At 47.9% G+C, this 23,935-nt stretch overlaps 1 protein-coding gene across 7 annotated transcripts in view; it reads left to right on the top strand.

Moving 5' to 3' along the window:
- The window catches only part of HIPK2 (homeodomain interacting protein kinase 2), a 219,476-nt gene that overhangs the window by 139,730 nt on the left and 55,811 nt on the right, over positions 1-23,935 (top strand). For all 7 annotated transcript variants that reach the window (XM_037728262.1, XM_017499793.2, XM_017499790.2 and 4 more), the window contains exons 3-7: positions 10,215-10,338; positions 10,652-10,771; positions 12,878-12,964; positions 15,078-15,262; positions 21,556-21,718. In XM_037728262.1, the coding sequence (XP_037584190.1) occupies positions 10,215-10,338; positions 10,652-10,771; positions 12,878-12,964; positions 15,078-15,262; positions 21,556-21,718 (679 nt within the window). The remainder of the gene's footprint in view (positions 1-10,214; positions 10,339-10,651; positions 10,772-12,877; positions 12,965-15,077; positions 15,263-21,555; positions 21,719-23,935) is intronic.

The raw sequence follows: 23,935 nt of genomic DNA, 5'->3' as shown, positions 1-23,935 counted from the left end.
CTCTTCCTCCTCCTCCTCCTTCTTTTCCTCCTCCTCCTCCTTCTTCTTTTCCTCCTCCTCCTCCTTCTTTTCCTCCTCCTCCTTCTTCTCCTCCTCCTCCTCCTCTTCCTCCTCTTCCTCCTCCTTGTCTTCCTCCTCCTTCTTTTCCTCCTCCTCTTTCTCTTCCTGCTCCTCTTCCTCTTCTTCCTCCTCTTCCTCCTCCTCTTTCTCCTCCACTTCCTCCTCCTTCTCCTCTTCCTCCTCCTCCCTGCTCTTCAGATCTCTGCCCCTGTTTCTCGGGTCCTGTGCTGCTTTACTGTAATCCCTCGCCTCCCACTCCCAGACACCAGCTCAAACAGGGGCTCAGAGCCCAAGACAGCAATGCAAGTCTCCTTATTTTTGCAGTGGAAACATAAGATTTAACAACCCATCTGAAATACAATTTTACATTTTGATTGCTTCTGCCCCAGCCATACTGAGGTTACTTTCAATCTACATATATTTGTGGGAACGGGCTTTTTCACTGCAGTTCAATTCAAGTACACCTTATAATATCAGTGATTATAAAATACCATGGACTAATAGAGTGTCTTGCTTCCAAGGAGTTCAAACTGCTTTATAATTCTGCCAGCCATAATTTATCTTCATAAGGTGCTGTAGAGACAAGAGAAAAAGCGAGATTGATAATCACATTTTATAGATGGTGAAATAAAAACTCAGAGAAATTGAGTAACATTTTTCAAGAAATGCACAGCTCTGCCTGTGCGCTCCGATTAGAGTTGCAGATTTATTGCCCAAGTTGGGAGTGGCAGTGAACCCTGTTGTTACTTTATCAGTGAACTGTGTAAATGAGCAAGACATTGACTCTGTTCTCAGACTTGACCAAAGTGTTTGGGGTGAGCAACGGATTGTACCCTGAGTCCTGTGCCCCCTGTTGCCTCTGACGCTATGAGCAGACACAGTAATAGTGGTTGACTCTGCCTGCCGGGGTCCTCAGACACATGGGAGCACCCTTCCAAGCCTATTCCCCGGGCTGTATCCCCGGGCATCACTCTGACCTCCAGCCTGGCACACTGTTAGGACTCGGAGCAGCCCGAGGGCTGTCTTTTCAGTCGTCATTGCCTAGTGCACTGCATGTACCCAGCACTCCTGTAAGATCAAATAAAATGGACACTAGGTTAGGGTCATATTTCTCCACACAAGGAAGAAGCAAGAGGATTGTGGATAGGGAGTTTTCTTTCTTTTTTTTCCTTCCTTTCTTTCTTCTTGTTTTTTTTTTTTTTTTTTTTTTTTTTTTTTTTTTTTTTTTTGAGATGGAGTCTCACTCTGTCACCCAGGCTGGAGTGCAGTGGCACGATCTCGGCTCACTGCAACCTCCGCCTCCCAGGTTCAAGCAATTCTTCTTCCTCAGCTTCCTGAGTAGCTGGGACTACAGACTTGCGCCACCATGCCCGGCTAACTTTTGTATTTTTAGTAGAGACAGGATTTCACCATGTCGGCCAGGATTGTCTGAAACTCCTGACCTCAAGTGATCCACCCGCCTCAGCCACCCAAAGTGCTGGGATTACAGGCATCAGCCACCGCGCCCAGCCAGGGAGTTTTATTTCTAAAGCTAGGTGATAGTTACTTCATTGTGGGTTATATTAATCTTTACACCTTTTTGTGTAAATAAATGAAACGGTTGTTTAGTACATATGCTTTAATATATTTCAACAGAATGTTCTGTATCAGAAAGAAAGTGACTTTTAAAAATAAGGAAGCTGGGTGCAGTGGCTCACACCCATAATCCCAGCACTTTGGGAGGCTGAGGAGGGAAGACTCCTTGAGCTCAGGAACTCAAGAACAGCCTCGGCAACATGGTTGAAATCCCATCTCTACCATAAAATACAAAAATTTTCTGGGTGTGGTGGTGTGCGCCTGTGGTCCCAGCTACTCAGGAGGCTGAGAAGGGAGAATTGCTTGAGCCCAGGAGGTGGAAGTTGCAGTGAACCATGATCGTGCCACTGCACTCCAGCCTGGACAACAGAGCAAGACCCTGTCTCAAAAAGAAAAAAAATAAGGACTTAGACGTATTATGGATAAGTGATTTAGTATTGCTTGGCTGCCTACTCTATGCTAGCCCTGTGCAAGGTGCCCCCTGTGATGCTCTGTTTAACCTAATCCTCATATCATTACCCAGGAGTGGGTACACAGCCAGTACCTGACAGGGCAGGGATTCAACCCCATGAACACTGGGATCCCAAGTGTGGGCCGGGCCCTCTTAACTTCTACAGCCTCCACACCTCCATTGGAGGCCATTCCCCTGCAGGGTCACTTGAGTGGGACATCACCTGGTCATGCTTCTCAGTGTGTGCAGTCCAGAGAGCGAGTGGAGTTAAATTATCAAAGCTTCCATATTGATAGTGTCCAAAATGACAGTTGTTTTTTTCTCTTTCTACAGAAAAATAGAATTTTGAGTATCTTGCTATGAGAACGTTGGAAATAAATCATCTCCCTCTTTCTTAGGTGTAGATTTTGTCTGACACTTCATGTGTGTTTAAAGTATTTTGGATGTCCCAAAATAGTCATGAGGCAATTCTTTAAGATGGTTCCATGGGGTGGAGCTGTAGCAGGGAAGGTGAGGAGCAGCAAATGAGACCTCAATCATAACAGAGCCCGGAGATGCTCTCTCACAGCATCCAGGAAGCAGCCCTACCTGACCGAAACCAAACCAAGAACAGAAACAAGCCCCATGGAAGCAACTGAAATGTGATGATCCACCCAAAAACCCATGTAAACTCTGAAACAGAAAGGCCACGCTGTCTGCCTCAGACATAGGAGGTATTAACAAGGTGGTATTGCCGGCTCTGGGGAAAACTGGCAACTGCTGGGGGTGTGCACTTGGCATGGATTCATTCCTTCTACAAATGTGTATGGAGCACGTATACGCTCAGGCTGCGTGCTAGGCGCTGGAGATATAGCAGAGACATGGGGGTCGGGGGACTCGCGCTGCCCTGCGTGTGGTGGCCACCCCCGCCTGGCCACTTACAGGCTCCGCTCAGACTCCTCATGGGAAGCCCGTCCTGCCTTGCCTCTCCTCCTCCAGTGCGCCCCTCCTTTACGTACTGTGTACACACTTCACACGCTGGATGTCAGCTGTCGTATGCTGCTGCCTCGGCTGGACAGTGAACTCCTGGAGGAGCCGCGAGGTTTGGATTACTTTTTGATCTTTAGCATCCAGCACAGTACCTGGCACAGAGGAAACACTTAGTAAATAGTGGTTGAATATTCTAATATGTGAATGAGGACAGCTTGAAACAAATTCTGACTTAAAATGACCATCCGTAAGAATGAGCTTCCCTGAAGACTAAGCACAACGTTAGCAACTACCCAAGCTGCTTCAGGCAGGCTGGATGAAAAGAAACAGATTTTAGACTTGACTTTGAACTTCTAGGACCTCAGAGCCTTGTAGACTAGCAGAGCAGGGGGACAAGGCCTCTGCAAGATCAGGTCACAGGGAAAATGTCTGAAGTCCCCAAAGATTCCCGGGCACCAGCTGGAGAAGTACCTTCCTTGCTCAAAGGTTTATGGGCTGCGTGTTGAGCAGCTGTTTACGGAGCAGCTTCTCTGTGCCAGCCTGAGGATCCCGGACGAGTGAGATGCAGACCCCGCCCTCCAGGAGGTATCAGTAGGGGCAGATAGGCAAATGTATTTATGTGTCAAAAATGACAATTATTGACTCTGGTTCTCCAGAACAAGAATGTTTAGTGGCTTGCTTTGGGAATGCTGGAAAGGAATGAGTCCTCTCTCTTAGGTGCAGATTTTGTCTGACACTTCATATATATGTTTCAAGTATTTTTGATATCCCAAAATAGCAATGAGGAAATTCTTTAAGGTGGTTCTGTGGGGCCAGTGGGTGCTCAGTTAGTATTTATTGGACCAATGTGGTCTCAGTATGTCACTGATCTTTGTATGCTTGTCACCTGGTAGAGCCAGCACAGAGACAGTGGGCAGTTTTTGTTTGAACGGAAAGGGGCGGTAGGGGGGCAGGCTGCATCCGAAGTATGGCTCATGAGTGCAGAGAAAAGGCTTGCACCCTTAGGGATGGGAAAGGGATTCAGAGTGGATTGGAAAAGGCTAAAACCAAAGGCAAGAGAGCAGCAGGCAGTTGTAGTGAGGCCTAGATGGGAGAGGACACGGTTTAGCGTCTTGCAGTGGGACGGCGGGGGGTAAAGGCTTCAACATAAGAGCTAAGCTGTGGGCTTAGTAATGACGATGGCCATAAAATAAGAGGTTTGGGCTAAAGCCCTGAGGTCCCAAGTTCTAACCCTGCAAGACTCAGGTGCCACTTCCAGCCCTCCTGCTCCTCCTCTCTTGTCATTTTTGCTGTAATTCTTCTGTGAGCCGCCTGCAAGTAGGTGTCCTCGGCTCTCCTGCTGTCTGCCCTGCACAGGTGAGCGTGAGCTGGACGCCCGCGCCCCTCTCCGGGCCTCAACTTCTGCTGTTCCTTGGGCTACACCTGCCCCCTCCTGCCCAAGCCTTGATTGCTTCATAATGAGTCAGCCCTTCTATTCTTTTCTGTCTGCACTGCCTTAGAGCTTTGTCTTAATCACATATTTTGGCACTTGCTTGTATTTAATAAACGTTTATTTGATCAGCAAATGCTTATTGGGTGGCTACCAAATGCCTGTGCTGCCCTCACGGACTTGGTCAGGGAAGACAGTGAGCAGGTTATTAAGGAAGTGCTGTGAAGTGGCATTTATGGCACCATATATGAAGACTAACTGGTGTCAAGGGAGGCCCGTCTGTAGCGTGACAGTTGAGCTGAGATTTGAGGGATGAGAAGGAGGCAGCCATGTGACAGCCAGCAGGGAGAGCATTTAAGGCAGAGGCAACAGCATCCCATGAAGACTCCAAAGGAGCTCCGGGTACCCTTGGAAATGGAAAGGAAACCGATCGGCCTGGGGGCCTATTGAGCTAGATGAGAGGTGGGCGGGGTCCCAATCCTGGAGGCCCCATGGCTGTGGAGGGGCTTAGGTTTCATTCCAAGTCCAGTGGGGAATCCCCAAAGGCTTACAGCAAGGCGCGGTGCCATCTGTTCCCTGTGGCTGCCATGGAAGAAGTGGGCGGGAGGGAGAGGCAAGTGGAGAGGCTACAGTGGAAGCTCCAGGTGACGCCGGGGTGGTCAGTGCCACTGCTGCGGTGGGGGGGTGGAGAATCAGGGGCTGACTTGAGACTTTGGAGCTGGCCATGTTAGTGGATAGATGATGGGGATGAAGGGAGAGCAAGGAATCAAAGATCTTCCCCAGATCTCTGGCTAAGCCGCTGGAGGGTGTTGATTCCATTTCATAAAATGAGGACAGCAGAAGGCATATGTTTAGAGAGGGGGGATCAGAGAAGAGTTCCTTTCTAGACATGTGGAATTGGAGATGACTGTGAGACATTCCAGAGGCAATACCAGGCTTCCAGAACATAAATCTAGAGCCGGGAGGAGAACTCTAAGATGGAGACAAACCTGGAAATACAAATGGAATTTAAATCCGTGGAATGAGTGAGATGACCGCGTCAGTCTCCTAGGGCTGCTGAAACAGGTACCGCAAAACGTCTGGCTTAAAACAACCCACTTCTATTTTCTTGTAATTCTAGAGACTAGACATCCAAAATCAAGGTGTCAGCAGGGCCATGCTCCCTCTGAAAGCTGTAGGGCTGGAGCCTTCCTTGTCTCTTCCCGCCTCTGGTGGCTCCAGGTGTTCCTTGGCTTGTGGCAGCATCACTCCCGTCTCTTCGTCCCTTTTCACATGGCCATCTTACCGCCATGTCAGTAACTATGTCCAGATTTCCCTCTTACACAGATGCGAGTCACATTGGACTGGGGCCACCTACTCCAGCATGACCTCATCTTAGCTAATTATATCTGCAGCAGCTCCATTCCTAAATAAAGTCACATGGTGAGGTGCCAGGAATTAGGAGGTCAACATACCTTTTTGGGGGACACAATTCAACCCATAACAATTAGCTAGGGCAAGGATGGAAGGAGAGAAGAGGCGGGGGCCTGGGACTTGGCCAACACACAGTAGATGGGTAGAAGAGGGTAAGCCTACAGAGGAAATGGGCAGGCCACAGGCAGAGAGGCGGGACAGATAGCGGGAGCGTGTGGTGTCATGAAAACTAAGAACAGGTGTTTCAGGACAGGAAGGAATAGTCACCGTGTGAAAGAAATGCAGCTCCCGGGTCACAGAGCTAAGGAGGTGATCAACAGATGTGACAACGTGGAGATCACCACTGATCTCAACAAGTGCAGCGCGTCAGTGTCTCAGAGTGTCTGACTCCAATTAGAGGAGGCTGAGAAACTGATGCGAGGTGAAGAGGTGGGAACCGCGGGGAGATGGCTCTCTGGAGAGTGGGCCTTGAAGGGGCAGCTGCGGGCGGATGAAGGGATTAGGAAAGGTTTGTGTTTGGGGCTTTTTTTTTTTGGTCTGTTTTGTTCTTGCGTTCTGCTTTGTTTTCTAACGTGGGAGCCGCTAGAGCGTGTGGTGTGCTGTGTCGGCTCGATTTTTGTGTCTGTGTATTTCTGTGACACACGTTTTGTATTCGACTTGAGTTGTCCTGTGTGCTTTGACGTGGCTTTCCCAGCATCAGAGGACTTCGAGGACAGTACTGTCTCCCAGCCACCTAGCCAGATGCCTGGGCATTGGTTCTTGATGGTCACAGCAGGAATATTCTGCTGCACATATCATGGTGCCACAAATGGCTGCCATTTTGTTTTCTTGTTGGACTACAAGCAGTTTTCAGAGGCCCTGTCTGTGTCATGTCAGTCATCAAAATCTATGTCTGGTGTTTCCTGCTAAAGAACATCATTAAAGTGCCTTTGTGTGGCCGTTTTAGTTGTTGCAGTCTGCCTTGTTAATCACCGGGGAACAGAAACTAAAAAACAAGGTTTCCATGGGTGAGGAACAGCCTCTGGGCCATAAGAATCAGGTAACTAACCTAATAGGAAGGGCAGGCCCATAGTCAGGTTCAGAGATGTTGCCTGGGGCTAGAATGGCCTCTTCCTAAGACTTGAGTGTCCAACATCCAAACATCAGGCTGCAAGAGGGCAGGGGCCAGCCATGGAGCCAGGTGACAGGAATGTGGGGACAGAGGTGAGAATGCATGTGATCCTTAAGCCAGAAAGTCCAGGCCAGAACTCTCCTCCCATCAAGAGGCCTGGATCCACATGAGAGGAGGCAGGAGGCCACTCCTGACTCTAGAACAGGGAGAGCAGAAAGAAAAGCAGGTTCTGACACCCTAATACTTTTTTTGGTAATGTTCTTTTCAGATATTCCCTTCCTTTTGGGCCAGGTATGGTGATTCCCACCTGTAATCCCAGCACTGTGGGAGGCTGAGGCGGGCAGATCACTTGAGGTCAGGAGCTCAAGACCACCCTGGCCAACATGGTAAAACCCCATCTCTACTGAAAATACAAAAATTAGCCAGGCATGCTGGTGGGCACCTGTAATCCTAGCTACTTGGGAGGCTGAGGCATGAGAATCGCTTGAACCTAGGAGGCGGAGGTTATAGTGAGCCAAGATCATGCCACTGTGCTCCAGCCTGGGCAGTAGAGCGAGACTCTATCTTAAAAAAATAAAAATAAATAAATTAAAATATTCCCTTCTTTTCTAAGGGATGTAATTTTTAAAATAAACTGCAACTATCTCTAAAGGCACTTCTAGTGGCAATCTGGCAGTAATCTCGTCAGTTACACACAATGAGGAGTGAACCTGGGGGCCCTGGTGTGTGGGCAGCCCTGACACAGGTGGCCTAGGCAGGTGGCGGGCTCATGGTTACATGAAAGAGGAGGATGCAGCAGGGACACGTCATGGAGCCAGCACAGGCATCCCCAGCTCATCGGTGCCAGTGGGTAAGAGTGGCCTCCGACCCTCCACGCATGGTCCAGTGTGGGGAACAAAGGAGACAAAGGCCAGAGAGGGGGTGCAGTGCCAAGCAGAACACTGGCAGCTGAAGACGCCCAGCAGCGAGGGATGGGGACAACGGAAGGCTCATTAAATAGCACCAAGGCAACTCGCTCCTCCCCTCAGTGGTCACTCCTTCTTGCTGCCCAGACCAGCAACCGTGGCTGGCACTCTAGAAGCACCCGGTAGCCAGTGCCCAGTCTCCAGTTCTGAGGAAAGCAATAAACTCCTTTTTTTTTTTTTCTTTTTTTTGAGACAGAGTCTTGCTCTGTCACCAGGCTGGAGTGCAATGGTGTAAATCATGGCTCATGGCAGCCTCAAACTCCTGGGCTCAAGCAGTCCTCCCACTTCAGCCTCCCAAGTAGCTGGGACCACAGGTTCGCACCTCCATGCCTGGGTAATTGTTTTTTTTTTTCCTTTTTGTGACGGAGTCTCGCTGTCACCCAGGCTGGAATGCAGTGGTGCCATCCCAGCTCACTGCACCCTCTGCTTCGTGGTTCAAGTGATTCTTATGCCTCAGCCTCCTGAGTAGCTGGGATTACAGGCATGTGCCACCACACCGGCTAATTTTTGTATTTTCAGTAGAGATGGGGTTTCACCGTGTTGGCCAGGCTGGTCTCCAACTCCTGATCTCAAGTGACCCTCACATCTTGGCCTCCCAAAGTGCTGGGATTACGGGCGTGAGCCACTGTGCCAGCTTTTTTCTTTTCTTTTCTTTTCTTTTCTTTCTTTCTTTCTTTCTTTTCTTTCTTTCTCTTTCTTTTCTTTTCTTTTCTTTTCCTTTCTTTTCTTTTCCTTTCTTAGAAACAGGGTCTCACTGTGTTGCCCAGGCTGGTCTGAAACTCCTGGGCTCAAGCAGTCCTCCCACCTCAACCTCACCAAGTGCTGGGATTACAGGCATGAGCCACCATGCCTGGCCAAACTCCATTTTACATGTGAAAAATAAAAACTTTGTAATAAGACATTTTTGGGTTTTGTTTGTTTTGTTCTTTTCAATAATATTATATAAAGAAAAAAGATTAGCAATGAGAACAAATTCAAAGAGGGAAGAGGAGGTGCTTTTTCAGTAGAGAAAAAATCAGCTAGAAGATCCAAGACCAGTGGGGGTTTTTCTGATCACCCCCTTCCTCCCCACTCTCGTGCTAGGTGGGTGAAAGGTAACCAAGAGAAAAGTCTCCCCAGCTCCCTTCACGCCCACTCTAGGCTGCAGAAAGGGTGGGAAAGTAGCCTCTTCTAGCATCGCTTAGTCAAGTGGAAAATGTATAGAGAAGACAAAAGTCAGCCTAATGCATTTCATTATCAGCAGAATGCCTTGAGCCACATTATTATTTTTTTTTCCCTTTTTGAGACAGAATCTATCTCTGTCTCACAGGCTAGACTACAGAGGTGCAATCTCAGCTCACTGCAGCCTCCATCTCCTGGGTCCAAGCAATCCTCCCACCTCAGCCTCCCAGGTACCTGGGACTACAGGCATGCACCAACACCCCCTGGTAATTTGGGGTTTTTCATTTGTTTTTGGTAGAGACAGGTTTTCGCCATGTTGCCCAGGCTGGTCTTGAACCCCTGGGTTCAAGCAATCCACCTGCCTTGGCCTTCCAAAGGGCTGGGATTACAGGCATGAGCTACCATGCCTGGCCTTGAGACATATTGTTTTTAAAAAGATAAGCTGTGCCCATAACTCAGACTTTGAGCCTGGTTTTGTCCAAAACATACCCCTACCTAATCATGACAAATTCTTAAAGGGAAGATGTACCTGGGTGGTCTCTTTCATGTTGATTTCCAACTCCCTGGGAAATGTTCCCTTGGGGTTTAGGTGATTTCCTTGAAGGGGCAGAACTCCTACATTCAGGAACAGCTTCTTCATGGAGTTTACGCTGGAATCCTGGTTGATACCAGATTCTGTACTGATGTATGCGGTTCTATAATTGTAACATTAGATAACTTTTAAGGAGATTAGCTTTTTAGAACCTAATAAAAAAATAGCAATGTTTCCTTATGAAAGTGTGTTGTAAATTTTTAAGAAAGGATAATTGGCAGGCCAGGTGTGGTGGCTCATGCCTATAATCCCAGCACTTTGAGAGGCCAAGGGGGGTGGATCACCTGAGGTCAGAAGTTCAAAACCACCCTGATCAACAAGGTGAAACCCCTCATGGAGGGGACCAAGCCAAAGAATGGAAGGATTGTTGTAGCACAGTGCCTCTCCTACGAGCCACAGGCACCCCAGGTTTGAAAGATAGTGTTCATATAGAAACAGCTGCCTGCATTTCCAACCTGCTGACAGTTTCTTCCATTCTTCCTTTTCAGGGCCCCTGAGATCATCCTTGGTTTACCATTTTGTGAGGCAATTGACATGTGGTCCCTGGGCTGTGTCATCGCAGAACTGTTCCTGGGTTGGCCGCTATATCCAGGAGCTTCAGAGTATGATCAGGTGGGTCCGGATGACACTGATATTCACGAGACCTCATTCTTATCTGGAAAACAGCCTGGATTCGCATTTCATTGATTACATGACAGATGGGCAGGATTCTGGAATGCCACGTTGTCTCCCAAATCTTGCTTCCCTTAACCTTGCTATTTTTTCTTTATTCCTTTCTCTTTCCCCTTTTTCTTCTTTTTGTTAACTTCTTTCTTTCCCTACAAAAATTGTCATTTTCATTTTTCTCAAAGCCAGCAGAGCCATTAGTATACCATATGTATGGTGACAGGAAAAGCCGTGACCTCATTCTTATCTTTTCTTGCAGATTCGGTATATTTCACAAACACAGGGTTTGCCTGCTGAATATTTATTAAGTGCAGGGACAAAGACAACTAGGTTTTTCAACCGTGACACGGACTCACCATATCCTTTGTGGAGACTGAAGGTAGGAAGAGCGTCCCCTCCACTCCTCACAGTGGCCCAGTGCTCAGAAAAGAGGGCCGTAGTCCCATTAGTGGGGAGCTTTTGATTCAGTCAGCAAATGAGGGTGTCGGGGGGCTATTGTTAATACACAGTGTGGCTGAATCTGAATGCTCAAAAGCCCCTCTTTCCCTCAGTCTGTTGCCGCCTGTGAGAGTCCCCACGTTGTGATTGTTGAACTCCCAGGATTTAATCCAATAAGCCTTGATGACTGTCTGATTTGTGGTAGGGAGAGAAACGAACCCCACTCTGCCCTTGAGAGCTCACAGTCCAGAGGGAGACGGGACCGCATGCCACAAGCTCTCGCCCACTATAATCAGGGCCCTGTTCCAGGTCGAGAACGGGTGTGGGTGCCAAGGGGAAGGAGCATTTCATTCTGCCTGCAGCAGAGGGGCAAGGAGGAGCATTTGAACTGGGCCCTAAAGAATGAAGAGGGGGCGCCCTGGCTCACACCTGTAATCCCAGCACTTTGGGAGGCTAAGGCAGGCAGATCACTTGAGGTCATGAATTCAAGACCAGCCTGGCCAACATGGTGAAACTCTGTCTCTACTAAAAGTACAAAAATTAGCCGGGCATGGTGGCATGCGGCTGTAATCCCAGCTACTCGGAAGGCTGAGGCAGGAGAATCCCTTCCTTGCACCTGGGAGGCGGAGGGTGCAGTGAGCTGAGATCATGCCATTGCACTCCAGCCTGGGCGACAGAGTAAGACTGTGTCTCAAAAAAAGAAAAGGAACAATGAAGCGGGCTTGCCCAGTAGAGAAGTGTAGGGTGGCGGCCAGGTGCAGGTTGGGGAGAGGCGTTCCAGGCACAGGAGGCTGCCCAGTGAGCCCATGGGAATGTCCTAAGGCCCAGGGAGGCATCTGGGTCACACAGGCCACCATAAACCTTCAAACCAGGGGCAAGAGCTTTGCTTTAACAGAAATATATTTTGCTTTCACTTTGATTTGTGCCTAGCAATTGAAATTAAAATATTTTCCTGGTAAAAAAAGAAACTAATAAAGTGTTAAGTATGTTTCATTTTAGGTATTTCTTTTTTTTACAGTGGGTGGGTGGGTGTTTTTTTGTTTTTCTGGGTTGTTTTTTTTAATGGAAAAATTCTAATATGGTTTAAAGATAATGTGTGTCCAGTAGTCACCAAAGACTCAGAAAAGAAATTTGGGAGTGAGCAAGCACTCTTAGGCTATTGATGGGAGGCCTGGCATTTGGCAACTGTGAGGGTGAGTGTCAAGGTCAGGTCCAGTAAAGAGAGTCCTCCCGTGAAGGAGGGTTAAACTGGAGTTCACTCCTGTTTTTCTGAAGAGCCTCAGTCCCGCATGTCCAGCTGTTCCCGGGACCTAAGCTTCTCCAGGTGTGCTGTTCTGGAGTGAGATTTTGAGGATTAATTACCTCTGGATCACCTCGTCGCTGAGTCCAAAAACCCACAGTAATTGGAAACAGCAGTTTCCCCAACCATTGGGGAATGTATGTCTGTGCCTCAGCCACCCGTGGAGGGGCAGCCCAGACACAGACTCTGGCGCCAGCTGCCACCTATTGGCCATGTGACCACGACAAGTGCCTTGAACTTTCTATTCCTGTTTCCCCATCTGGAAAATGGGGATAGTAATTGTGCTACCTGATGTGGTTGTCAAAGCTATTAAATGAATGAACATACTTTAGAACAATGTCTGGCACGTAGCAAGAGCTATGTGCATAAGGGTTTAATTAGATAAAATTGGAAAATGCTGGAAAAGGCCCCTGCTTTTCCACAGTGGAATCTTACCTTATTCCTTAAACTCAGGGAAGACTATAGGCTGATCGAGGATGCGACATACCTTGATCAGCTTGTGCTATGGAGCAAGAATGCTCCGTAACTGACTCGGAGCTGGCCCCTGACACATGTGCATGGGAAGGAGGGAGGGGCAGGTGTGGATGAAGAGAAAAAGGAATTGCAGGTGTGCAGGTCCTTGAAGAATCAAAATCGCTTCTGAAAGGTGGGAAAGAGGCCCTCTGTGAGACACAGGAACTCCAAGGCTTGAGTCCCAGTGACAAAGAGATAAGTCACATTACCAATGGCTTTTGCCTCTCTTGACAGACACCAGATGACCATGAAGCAGAGACAGGGATTAAGTCAAAGGAAGCAAGAAAGTACATTTTCAACTGTTTAGATGATATGGCCCAGGTAAGCTTCATGGGTGAGTATACAATGTAAGCCATTTAAAACCAAGGGCACCAAGACTTCTGCAATAGTAATATAAGATAATGGGTTGGAATCAATATTATTCAACTGCAGTGGCTGACTTTGACCTTAAACAATTACAGCCAGCCTTAGTAAAAATACCATTTGGTTTGTGAAACATTTTTAAAACTTTATACCAGCTCCTTAAAAATTGTTCCAGTTGGCCAGGTGCAGTGGCTCATGCCTGTAATCCCAGCACTGTGGGAGGCCAAGGCAGCTAGATCACCTGAGGTCAGGAGTTCGAGACCAGCCTGGCAAACATGGCAAAACCCCATCTTTACTAAAAATACAAAAGGTAGCTGGGCATGGTAATCCCAGCTATTTGGGAGACTGAGGCAGGAGAATCACTTGAACCCAAGCGGCAGTGAGCTGAGATCATGCCGCTGCACTCCAGCCTAGGCAACAAGAGCAAAACTCCATCTCAAAAAAAAAAAAAAAAAAAATAGTTCCCATTTATTGGTTCCCTCTTGTAATGTAGTACTGGGCAATCTTCCTGATGTTATCATGAGAAGAATTCCCACCCATTAGTACCCGTGAGTTTAATGCCCACGATTCCATGTAGATGTTTCCTGGGGCAGCCGTTAGAAGGTACTGTGAACTAGATAGCTTAGGAGAGCAGACTTTCCCTCCCCCATAGTTCTGGAGGCCAGAAATTAGAAGTCGGGCTTCAACAGGCCCATGTTCACTCTGAAGGCCATAGGGAAAGAGGGAAAGAGCATCCATGTCTGCCTCCCAGCTTCCGGCAGTCCTCAGCGTTCTTTGACTTGTAGCTGCATCCCCTAATCTCTGCTTCCTCCTTCACAAGGCTTTTATCCTGTGTCTCCTCTGTGCCTCTGTGCCCACATCTCCCTTGCCTTGTCCCTGGGTGCACCCTAATTGAGTATGACCTCATCTTAACTCAATTTGATTACATCTGCAAACACCCTATTTCCAAGTAAGGCCACATCCACACTTACTGGGGACTGGGACTTTAATGTATCTTTTAGGGGGACACAATTCAATCTGCTACACAGTCTCAGCTCACTAGCAGGGACCACAGGCCCTCGCCTTTGTGCCCCAGAGAAAATTCTAGAACTTCAGCTATTTTTAGTGTGAAAACTAGTCTGAAACCAGGGCACCCCAAAGTGATTTTTGTCTTTAAAGCAATGAGAAACAAAGCTATACACCAATAAACACAGCACCCTTCTTACTGTAGATGAGTATCACCAAAAATGAAGATTCTCAGTAAAGTGTACTTGTCAGGTGATTAGTAGCTTAGATTGTCTGAGAAAACTGAAATTGGTTTCCAGACCATGTCCTGGAAAATACAGAAGTTACCACAAAACAAGCCTTTTAAAGGCTATCCTCGTATAGACTCACTCCTGGAAGAAAAATTCTGTGTTCAGATATCCTGCCTGTCTTGGCCCGAGGTGACTCTGTTGAACACAAGGACTAAAATAATTCTGGCCCTAACTGGGGAAGCCGTGAGAAGGATGATACACTGTAGGTGCAGGATGGGCGCCCTCAGGCCCTTAACCGTCCCTCCAAAGGTTAAACACATACATACACTTTTTTGCATCTTATTTCTACTGCCTGGCCGCAATTCTTTTTCAAAAATTGTGGCAGACACACACATAGCATAAGTGTATCAGCTCAGCCTTTTTTAAGGATGCAGTTCAGTAGTGTTAGCACTCCCATTGTTATGCAGCCAGTCTCCAGACCGCTTTTCATCTCGGGAATATTTTTAATGAGGGGCGATGAAAGCTGCATTTCAGCCTGACTGATTAAAGCAGGAGCAGTTTGCGTTCTGTCATTCAGGTATATTTGCAAGTCCCAGCAGCGGCCCTCTCCCCTTCCTGGGGCATGGCCCCTCTCCACCTTTCCTGCAGAGAGAAAAGCCACATTCTGTGGGCAATGACAGCATGTGTCTGGTACCTCTCATAGGGGCTGAGTTCCTGGGAACTGAGAAAGGGGGCTTGAGTGATCAGGAGGAAGTTGCAGGGCACAAAGTCCAGGGAGCCAGAAGGGGGAGGCACGCTGGGCTCGTCCTTGGTAACCTGTCCTTACTTGCATCCAGGTGAACATGACGACAGATTTGGAAGGGAGCGACATGTTGGTGGAGAAGGCTGACCGGCGGGAGTTCATTGACCTGTTGAAGAAGATGCTGACCATTGACGCGGACAAGAGAATCACTCCAATCGAAACCCTGAACCATCCCTTTGTCACCATGACACACTTGCTTGATTTTCCCCATAGTACACAGTAGGTGTCCTGCTTGATGCTTCATACCAGGGGTCAGCAAACGTTAGAGGTCCAGACGCTAAATAGTTTAGATTTTGCAGCCATAAGGTCCTGGGCACTACTCGTTCTGTGACTATAGCTGAAAGCCATCACAGGTACAGTACATAAACAGATGAGCAGGGCTGCATTCTCTAAAACATTTATGAAGGTGGGCAGTGGCTGGGCGGGACCCCTGGCCTCCAGTTGGCTTCACAGTGAAAAGGAGAGAAGAGGAGAGCACAGAGCTGGATGAACCTGACTCTGGGTATCTGTGCAGGAAGAGAGGTCCCCAAGACGGCAGTCTCTGTAGAGCAAAACCAGTCTCAGGGCCGAAGGTTGCTCCCAGAACCATCCCAGTCTAGTTTGGGTTTGGATTTGTTCATTCATTTCTTCAGCATACTGTGTGTGGGGTTACAGTGGTGAGCAGAAGAGACAGCCCTGCCCACCAGAGCTTGTGAGCAAGGGTGCAGTGGGCAGCAGAGCAGACGGGCCCCACCCACCGGAGCTTGCAGTCTGTAGGAGAGAGAATGGTAAGAAACAAGTGATGCCCAAATCACCAGCCTGTTACCAGGACAGGTAGCGGGTGCGATGAGAGCATACCAAGGGGAGCCTCACATGGGGCCTCAAGACCAGGAAGACTCAAGAAGTGGCCCGTGAAGGAAGAGGAAGAGGATGGGCATGAGCAGGCAGGGCGTTTCCTGTGTGGACAGGACTCTTCCCCCATGGGCAGGACCATGCACCCATCCCAGAAGGCAGCAGGTGAGGCAGGGAGGCACTGAGTCGGCCAGGGCAGGCCCTACATGTTAAGGTTTTTAATCTTAATCCAAAAAGCAATGGGAAGTCATTAAATGATGCTTAAGCAAGGGAATAGCTGGTTAGATCTGTGTTGAGCAATGATCTATCTGCTGGCCACACAAGTCAGATGAGTCTTGGAAAAAGATGTCCATTGGGTTTACCAACTTGAAAGTTGTCAGTAACTCAGTGACAGCCATTCAGTGGAGTGGTAAAAGCAAAAACCAGTAGAGCAGGTTGAAAGACCCAGTGAGAGGTGAAGAAGGAGCAGCCTTTCATGAAGTGAGGCTGTGCAGGGGAAGAAATAGAGGGGTGACTGGGGAGGGGTCAAGGGGATTGTTTTTAAGGCAGGGTTCAGAGCACAGGGATGGGCCAGTGTCACTGGAAAGATGAATGGAGGAGGAGCGTGTGGATGGCAGCATATGTCCTGGTCTAGTGGAGAAAAATGGATGGAGTCCCATCAGACAGCTTCTGTCGTCTCAGAAGTAGGCAGTGAGGTTACCTGTTGAGAACAAGATGGAAGGAGGTTTAAGAAGGGTAGAAAATTTAGGAAGCTGGAGCAGAAGGTGGCAGAACAAACTGCCCAGAGAAATACGGTAGAATTACTGAGCCCGAGGTTGGACATGAACTGTTTATAGTGTCACTGATCTCCCCCGGTGAGGGCATAGAAAAGACAGATCACTGGGTTTGTCCAGGGGGAATTTTTGCCAGGCTGATAAGAAAAGAAGACAGGTTGACAAGGAAGCTGATGAGGCTGGCCAGAGAATAACTGGAATCCAGAATGATGGCTATTGGAGGCTTAGCCCAAAGGGAGAGGAAGTGAAGATGGGAGGGGGTCCAAGTGAACACCGTGTTCTGGTCAACGCAGAGAAGGGTTATCATGGTCATAGTGGAATGAGGCAGATAGATGGAGAAGGTGACTGGAAAAACAGGATACTTGAACTTGTAGTTTCTGGAGGTGGAGCAGTTTCAGGTTTGACAGTCCAGGGAATTAGTGGCTGTACTGGTTTGAGGACAAGGGTCACTCGGCATGAGAAGTAAGCAGAAAGTTTGACAAGGAATCCATGACTTCCAAAGCCTTCCTTGCTAGGCCGGGAATGGCTCGGAAAGGAAGATCCAGCCAGTGGTCAAAGGCCTCAGTGAATAAAGGGGAAAGAAAAGGAGGTCATGGCCAGGTGCAGTGCCTCACGCCTGTAATCCCAGCACTTTGGGAGGCCAACCCGGCTGGATCACCTGAGGTCAGGAGCTTGAGACCAGCCTGGCCAATATGGTGAAACCCCACCTCTACCAAAAATACAAAAATCAGCTAGGCATGGTGGCGTGCCTGTAATCCCAGCTTCTTGGGAGGCTGAGGCAGGAGAATCGCTTGAATCCGGGAGGCGGAGGTTGCAGTGAGCCGGGATTGCGCCCTGAACTCCAACCTGGACAACAAGAGGGAAATTCCATGGGGAAAAAAAAATAGGAAGTCATTGGTGGGTGGGAAGTCGATGGAGGGTCTCGCCTCAGCCTCTCAACCCTGAGGTACTTGGGATGTGAAAGAATAAATAATCACATCCGATGTCTGCAGGGACAAGGATTGTGCTTGAGAGAGCAACAGATTCTATATAATCTTGTGAGAAGAGCCGGGACATGTGAGAAGTGTGTGGATCACAGCGGCCCCTGCTGTCTCCGGAGCCAGAGGGGGCTGGGTCTCAAGGCTGCATCCGCCCCTTCGAGGCCTGCGGGAAGTGAGTGCATGGCCCCACCATGGATGGTGCTGCCTCGGTTTCAGTTCTGTGCCTTACTCTCAGAGAAGCAAGTCAAATGGCATTGCAACAACCAGACAGTGCCTTTTTGATGTAAAACCATGTTTGAAACAACTAAACTCCAGTATAAAGAAGGAATCTGGATCCATCCCTACTCTTGTTGGATTTGTCCTGTTTCTTGTCCTTTTTTTTTTTAAGATGGAGTCGCTCTGTTGTACAGGCCGGAGTGCAGCGACACAATCTCTGCTCACTGCGTCACTGCAGCCTCCACCTCCCAGGTTCAAGCAATTCTCCTGCCTCAGCCTCCCAAGTAGCTGGGATTACAGGAGCCCGCCACCAGGCCCGGCTAATTTTTGTATTTTTAATAGAGACGGGTTTCACCATGTTGGCCAGGCTGGTCAAAATCCTGACTTCAAGTGATCTGCCTGCCTCAGCCTCCCCAAGTGCTGGGATTACAGGTGTGAGTCACTGGCCGGGATTTGTCCTGTTTCTGAGTACCACAGGGGTCAGCCACGGAGCTGTCCATCTGTACCACAAGAAGAAGAAGGGCAAACTTGGCGATTTACTGGATCAGTCTCTTGATATCAGGAGTAAAATAGGATGACTGAGAAACAGCTATAAATGGGAGACGGAGGGTGGGAGTGCCCTGTACAGAGGTCCTGTTAGCTGTCTGCACCAAAACAGTCAGACAGTCACCCTCATAAAGCCTGGGGCTGTGATGACCTCAGAGGCCATCCACCTCTGGGTTCTGTAAGGAAGCATCAGTAGGGTGTTTCATGGCTTGGTCACATGAAGACCGTGAACATCAGCAGTCAGTTCAGAACTTTCTCTGGACCTAAGGGGGCACTGACAAGTTAGAACTTAGAAATGAGCCTAAGAAGGAAAGGTGGGTCTCTAAACACACCTAGGCTTGCCTGAGAGTAGGCCTGATCCCTAAAGTTCTCTAGAACATGCTGGGAAGACCTTGAAGAACTCCAGGGCAAGGATAAATCTCCAGGCTCATGTGGCTGTAGCGCCCCTGCCCTGGGAGCTGAGCCACAGTTACTGGATTACTAGATGAAAGAGACACCACTCCTTTCTCCATACCAGGATTCCAGTGCAATTTTTTTAAACCAATCTTCTTAGAAACCCAAAGTGAAAGTACTTGCCCCTTCCTAAAACCCAAAACTTGAAACATTTCAGTTAGAAAATTCTGGGCCAGGTGTACTGACTCGTGCCTGTAATCCCAGCACTTTGGGAGGCCGAGATGGGTGGATCATGAGGTCAGAAGTTTGAGACCAGCCTGACCAACATGGTGAAACCCCATCTCTACTAAAAATACAAAAATTAGCCAGGTGTGGTGGCACACGCCTGTAATCCCAGCTACTCAGGAGGCTGAAGCAGGAGAATCACTTGAACCCGGGAGGCGGAAGCTGCAGTGAGCCAAGATTGCACCACTGCACTCCAGCCTGGGAGACAGAGCAAGACTCCATCTCAAAAAAAGAAAGAAAGAAAGAAAGAAAGAAAGAAAATTCTGAAGGAGTCTGAAACTTTTCTGTTGAATTATCACGAAACCGTCAAATCCTTTAAACCCATTCCGAAAGGAATACAAAATGCATTGGTTTTATGCTACAGCCTCCACACCCAAGGCCTTGGAGTGTACTTGGTACTTAGTAGGAGCTCAAAACACACTGGCATTAGCAGCATTATTAGGAGTATTTTTGCTATTGGATACCATAGAATATGTTTTCTTTTCTCTCCAGCGTCATCGGTCAGTAAATGTTTATGTTGTGTGCGTGACGTGGCCAGTTGAATTGGTCAGTATCTTAGAAAGAAGGAGGGCTCTCTAAGTCATGTCTCAGTCAGTCGTTTGAAACTCAGAACGCATTTTTCACAGAAAGGATGTTTGGGGATAGCCCACAGACACCTGCTGAGCCCCAAAGATAGCATCCCTACAGTATGCTGAAGTAGTACATGTTTGTAATCCTAAAACAGTAGAAAACGTTCACTTATATTCAATCATTACTTTCTTTTTTTTTTTTTTTTTTTTGAGATGGAGTCTCACTCTGTTGCCCAGGCTTGAGTGCAGTGGTACAATCTTGGCTCACTACAACCTCTGCCTCGTGGTTTCAAGCAATTCTCCTGCCTCAGGCTCCTGAGTAGCTGGAATTACAGGCACCCACCACGACTGCCCAATTTTTTGTATTTTTAGTAGAGATGGGGTTTCACCATCTTGGCCAGGCTGGTCTTGAACTCGTGACCTCGTGATACACCTGCCTCAGCCTCCCAAAGTGCTAGAATTACAGGTGTGAGCCACTGTGCCTGGCTATTACATTTTTTTCTAATTAAAATAGACATTTTGAATTGAAAATTAAATGGAATTTTCTTTTTTCTTTTTTCTTTCTTTTTTTTTTTTCTTTTTTGAGACAGGATCTCGCTCAGTCACCCAGACTGGAATACAGTGGCATATTCATGGCTCACTGTAGCCTCGACCTTACAGGCTCAAGTGATTCTCCAACCTCAGCCTCCTAAGTAGCTGGGACCCTGGGCATGCACCACCACACCCAGCTAATTTTTACATACCTTTTTTTTGTAGAGAATGGGGTCTCTCTATATTGTCCAAGCTGGTCTTGGACTCTTCAGCTCTTCCCACCTTGACCTCCCAAACAGCTGGGATGGAGGCATGAGCCACCACACCCAAGCTAAAAGGGGTTTTATTATCTTACATATTAGCATTTGAGGAAAAGTAGGTTTAACTGGAAGTGAATGAGAAGTACTGTATAAATTCTGAAGGACACTTTTCGTGGATTTTCAAGAACCTGAGTGGTCGAAGCCACTTGTGGCTTTCCTTTTCCTTAATGCCGGTTTCAGCACCACTTGTATACCTCACCTTTGTAGTTGGAGTTTTGTTTAGATACACAGATGCAATGGGGGAAGAAAAAGGAGAAAATTTCTATTTCATGTAACTGGACAAGACTTAGACAAAAAAATAAAGGCTGAAGTTGGCAAAAGAGAACATATAGGTGTATGCACGAGGGTAGCCGGTGATTACCTATCCTTGGGAAACTCCCTACCTCCCTAAGCTTGTTACTTGTAAAGTAGGAATGAGAATCATGTCTTCATCTTATGGATGTCACCGGACCAAGTGAGAAGTTGCAGAGTAGTATTATTGTGACACTAATAAATACTAACCACTACTATTAATTGTTAGTATTATTACTGTTTCCATTACCCACCTGCACAATTCCAGTGGGAGAAAGTGTGGCAATAGTCACCATACTGGGTTGGAGAGTTCCTTGGCCGTCCTCTAGGTGGTGCTGGTGACCCAGGGTAGCTGAAGAAGGTGCGCACCAGCGTTGTCTTTGGGAAAGGTAGAGGCAGGTTGTAAGCTGCTACTTTGTGTTCCCATTCGGAGAGCATATACATTGGTTTATGGGCCAGAAACCAGGCTGAATGTTGAGGATGAGCAGTGACGCTGCAGGTGGATGTGATATGAGAATGCAGTGCGAGCAGCCAGTTCTCTTGCGATGTATAGAACCTACATGGAGAAAATTCATCTAAATAACCGTGCCTGTTGCAAATGCACAGACTTTGCACAAGCAACCCAAGAAACTTAGACCTAAAGTTCAGTTTCCCTGTTTGTCCTGTTTACTGAATTAACCATTCTCTCCTTTTCTTTCTCCGTTTTCTCCCCTTCATCCCATGACCCTCTTCCCTTCCCCTTATGTCTCTGTATGCCTCTGCCTTGTGTATGAACAGCGTCAAATCATGCTTCCAGAACATGGAGATCTGCAAGCGTCGGGTGAATATGTATGACACGGTGAACCAGAGCAAGACCCCCTTCATCACACACGTGGCCCCCAGCACGTCCACCAACCTGACCATGACCTTTAACAACCAGCTGACCACTGTCCACAACCAGGTAAGTGGGGAGCAGAGGGGACAGAGAGGCGGGGCTGCATGGTGTGAGCCTCAGGACTTACATTTTCCATCATACCAAATTAGGAGACAGAATTCCTGCTGTCATATTCAGCAACTGAAGAAAGTATTTGCACCCACGGTTATTTCCTTTGAGAGACGCAGGCACATTTTGTGGTGACCACTGGCCCCATTGACAGGTCCCAGAAAGGACTGGTGAAAGGCATTCTCTCTGAGATGGTTCTTCTTACTGCCCTCCTCTGTCCTGATGTGGGAAGACGGGGAAGGAGGTGCTGTGATCCTTTTATGCCTGATATTTGCCTGGTAAAGAATTTCAGAACTGGCCAGGCACCGTGGCTCATGTCTGTGATCCCAGCACTTTGGGAGACAGGGTGGGAGGATCACTTGAAGCCAGGAAGTTCAAGACTAGCCTGGGCAACACAGTGAGACCCCATCTCTACAGAAAATAGAAAAAGCAGCTGGGTGTGGCAGTGCACGCCTATAGTCTCAGCTACTCAGGAGGCAGAGGTGGGAGAATTCCTTGAGCCCAGGGCTTCAGGGTTATAGTGAGCTGTGATTACGTCATTGCACTCCAGCCTAGGGGACAGAGCAAGACCCTTTCTCAAAAAAAAAAACAAAGAAAAAGATCATGGAAACATGGATTTAATCTAAAAAAAAATTAAGATTCTAGAACTGGGAAGGACTCAGGGAATCACCCAGTTCAGGCCCCTCCCCTCGTCCACATGGCTGGATCTACCTGATCTCCTTTTGGGACAGATAAAACCTGTCCTTTCTCCGAGTCATGGAGAAAATCAGTTCATCAGCCTGTTACCAGAATCCCAGCAGCTGGAACTAAACGGAATCAGGAAGCTAAGGTTTTCTTCCCACAGATTTCCAGGAAATTGGCAGAACAAGCAGTAACATACTGCTTGAAACTTGGATGATACCCAGGCAATATTTATTGAATGAATAATCTCCAAGTTTGAGCTGAGACTGCCTCTAGTGTCTAAGAAACTATAACTGTTGCTCCCATCTTTCAGTCTTCCTGGTTCCCCCAAAGAAGGGTCCCTAGATTTTTGGTCTTAATCCATAATGACAACAAGACTTCTATGTGGATGTGTGTGTACCTGAAATGTCAATACCTTATGTCCTTTCTTTTTGAAAGGTCCCTCCTGTCACTGAAGAGTCACAGCCCCCTGCTTTTCAGCCCCTCCCCTTCCCACCCTTTTCCCCTTTGTGGCACACTGAGCTGCTAAGGCCTAGCTTTTCTTCCTAGCCTGCCATCTCCCTTTTCCCAAATTCTAGGAGAGGCCACCTGGAATCTGCTGTCCCCTGGGGGCCACTTGCATTATTGAAGCTCTCCTTAGGGTGAAAGAGCTATTGGAGTCCAAAACACAAACATTCCTGCCCAGCCCTAAGGCTAAGGCATCCACAGCCAGACCTGTGAGCTTCTTGACAAAAATCACCATGGTTTTGTTCGTTACCTCCTTGAAGACATTTTTTTTTGTCCCACCATCCCTCATGAGACACCTGATCTTAACTCCCTAACCCCAAACTGCCTATCCTTATCTGCCATCTACCCCGTGAGGTATCAAAGGCATCTGAGAAATAGAAGGAAAGAGCACCCTTCCCCCGCGGGCATCATGTCAGGTGGAGTCTCCCCAGCAGGCTGGCCTTCCCAGGGATGTCTTTCTGCCAGGCTGGAGAACTGTGGTCCCTGACCAGGCGGAGGGCGGGATACAACAGCCAGCACATCCACTCCAAAGAGTGTCACAGAGACTCTATAAAACTAAAAGGGTTTCTCAGCCAAAGACAGTTGTCAAATAAGAACACGCCTCTTCTCCACAGCACTGAGACCATCCAGATCTGGCTTGGGACTGGGGTAGAGTAGAAGTGGCTGGTAACGTATGATTGGGCCAGAGTTTGGGTCAGGGTCCAAGAACAGGATTTCCATTCTCTTGCATTGGATTCTACTATGCCCTACTTTTAAATACATCAGAAAAAAAATTACTCAGGACACACCTAGCCTTAAGTACTAAGGCATGCTTTCCCTCCACCGATAATGTTGTTAGTAAATAATATCATTACTAATAGCTAACATTTATTATGTGCCAGGCTCTACTAATCGTACCATAACTCTTGGTCCTTCCAGCAATGCTGTGAGATGGGTATTGCTATTATTTCCATTTTAGAGGAGGAAACTGAGGCACAGAGTGATTAA

Source organism: Cebus imitator, unplaced genomic scaffold (assembly GCF_001604975.1).
Source record: "Cebus imitator isolate Cc_AM_T3 unplaced genomic scaffold, Cebus_imitator-1.0 Scaffold260, whole genome shotgun sequence".
In the NCBI taxonomy this organism is placed as follows: domain Eukaryota; kingdom Metazoa; phylum Chordata; class Mammalia; order Primates; family Cebidae; genus Cebus; species Cebus imitator.
This window is presented reverse-complemented; position numbering and strand designations above follow the sequence as displayed.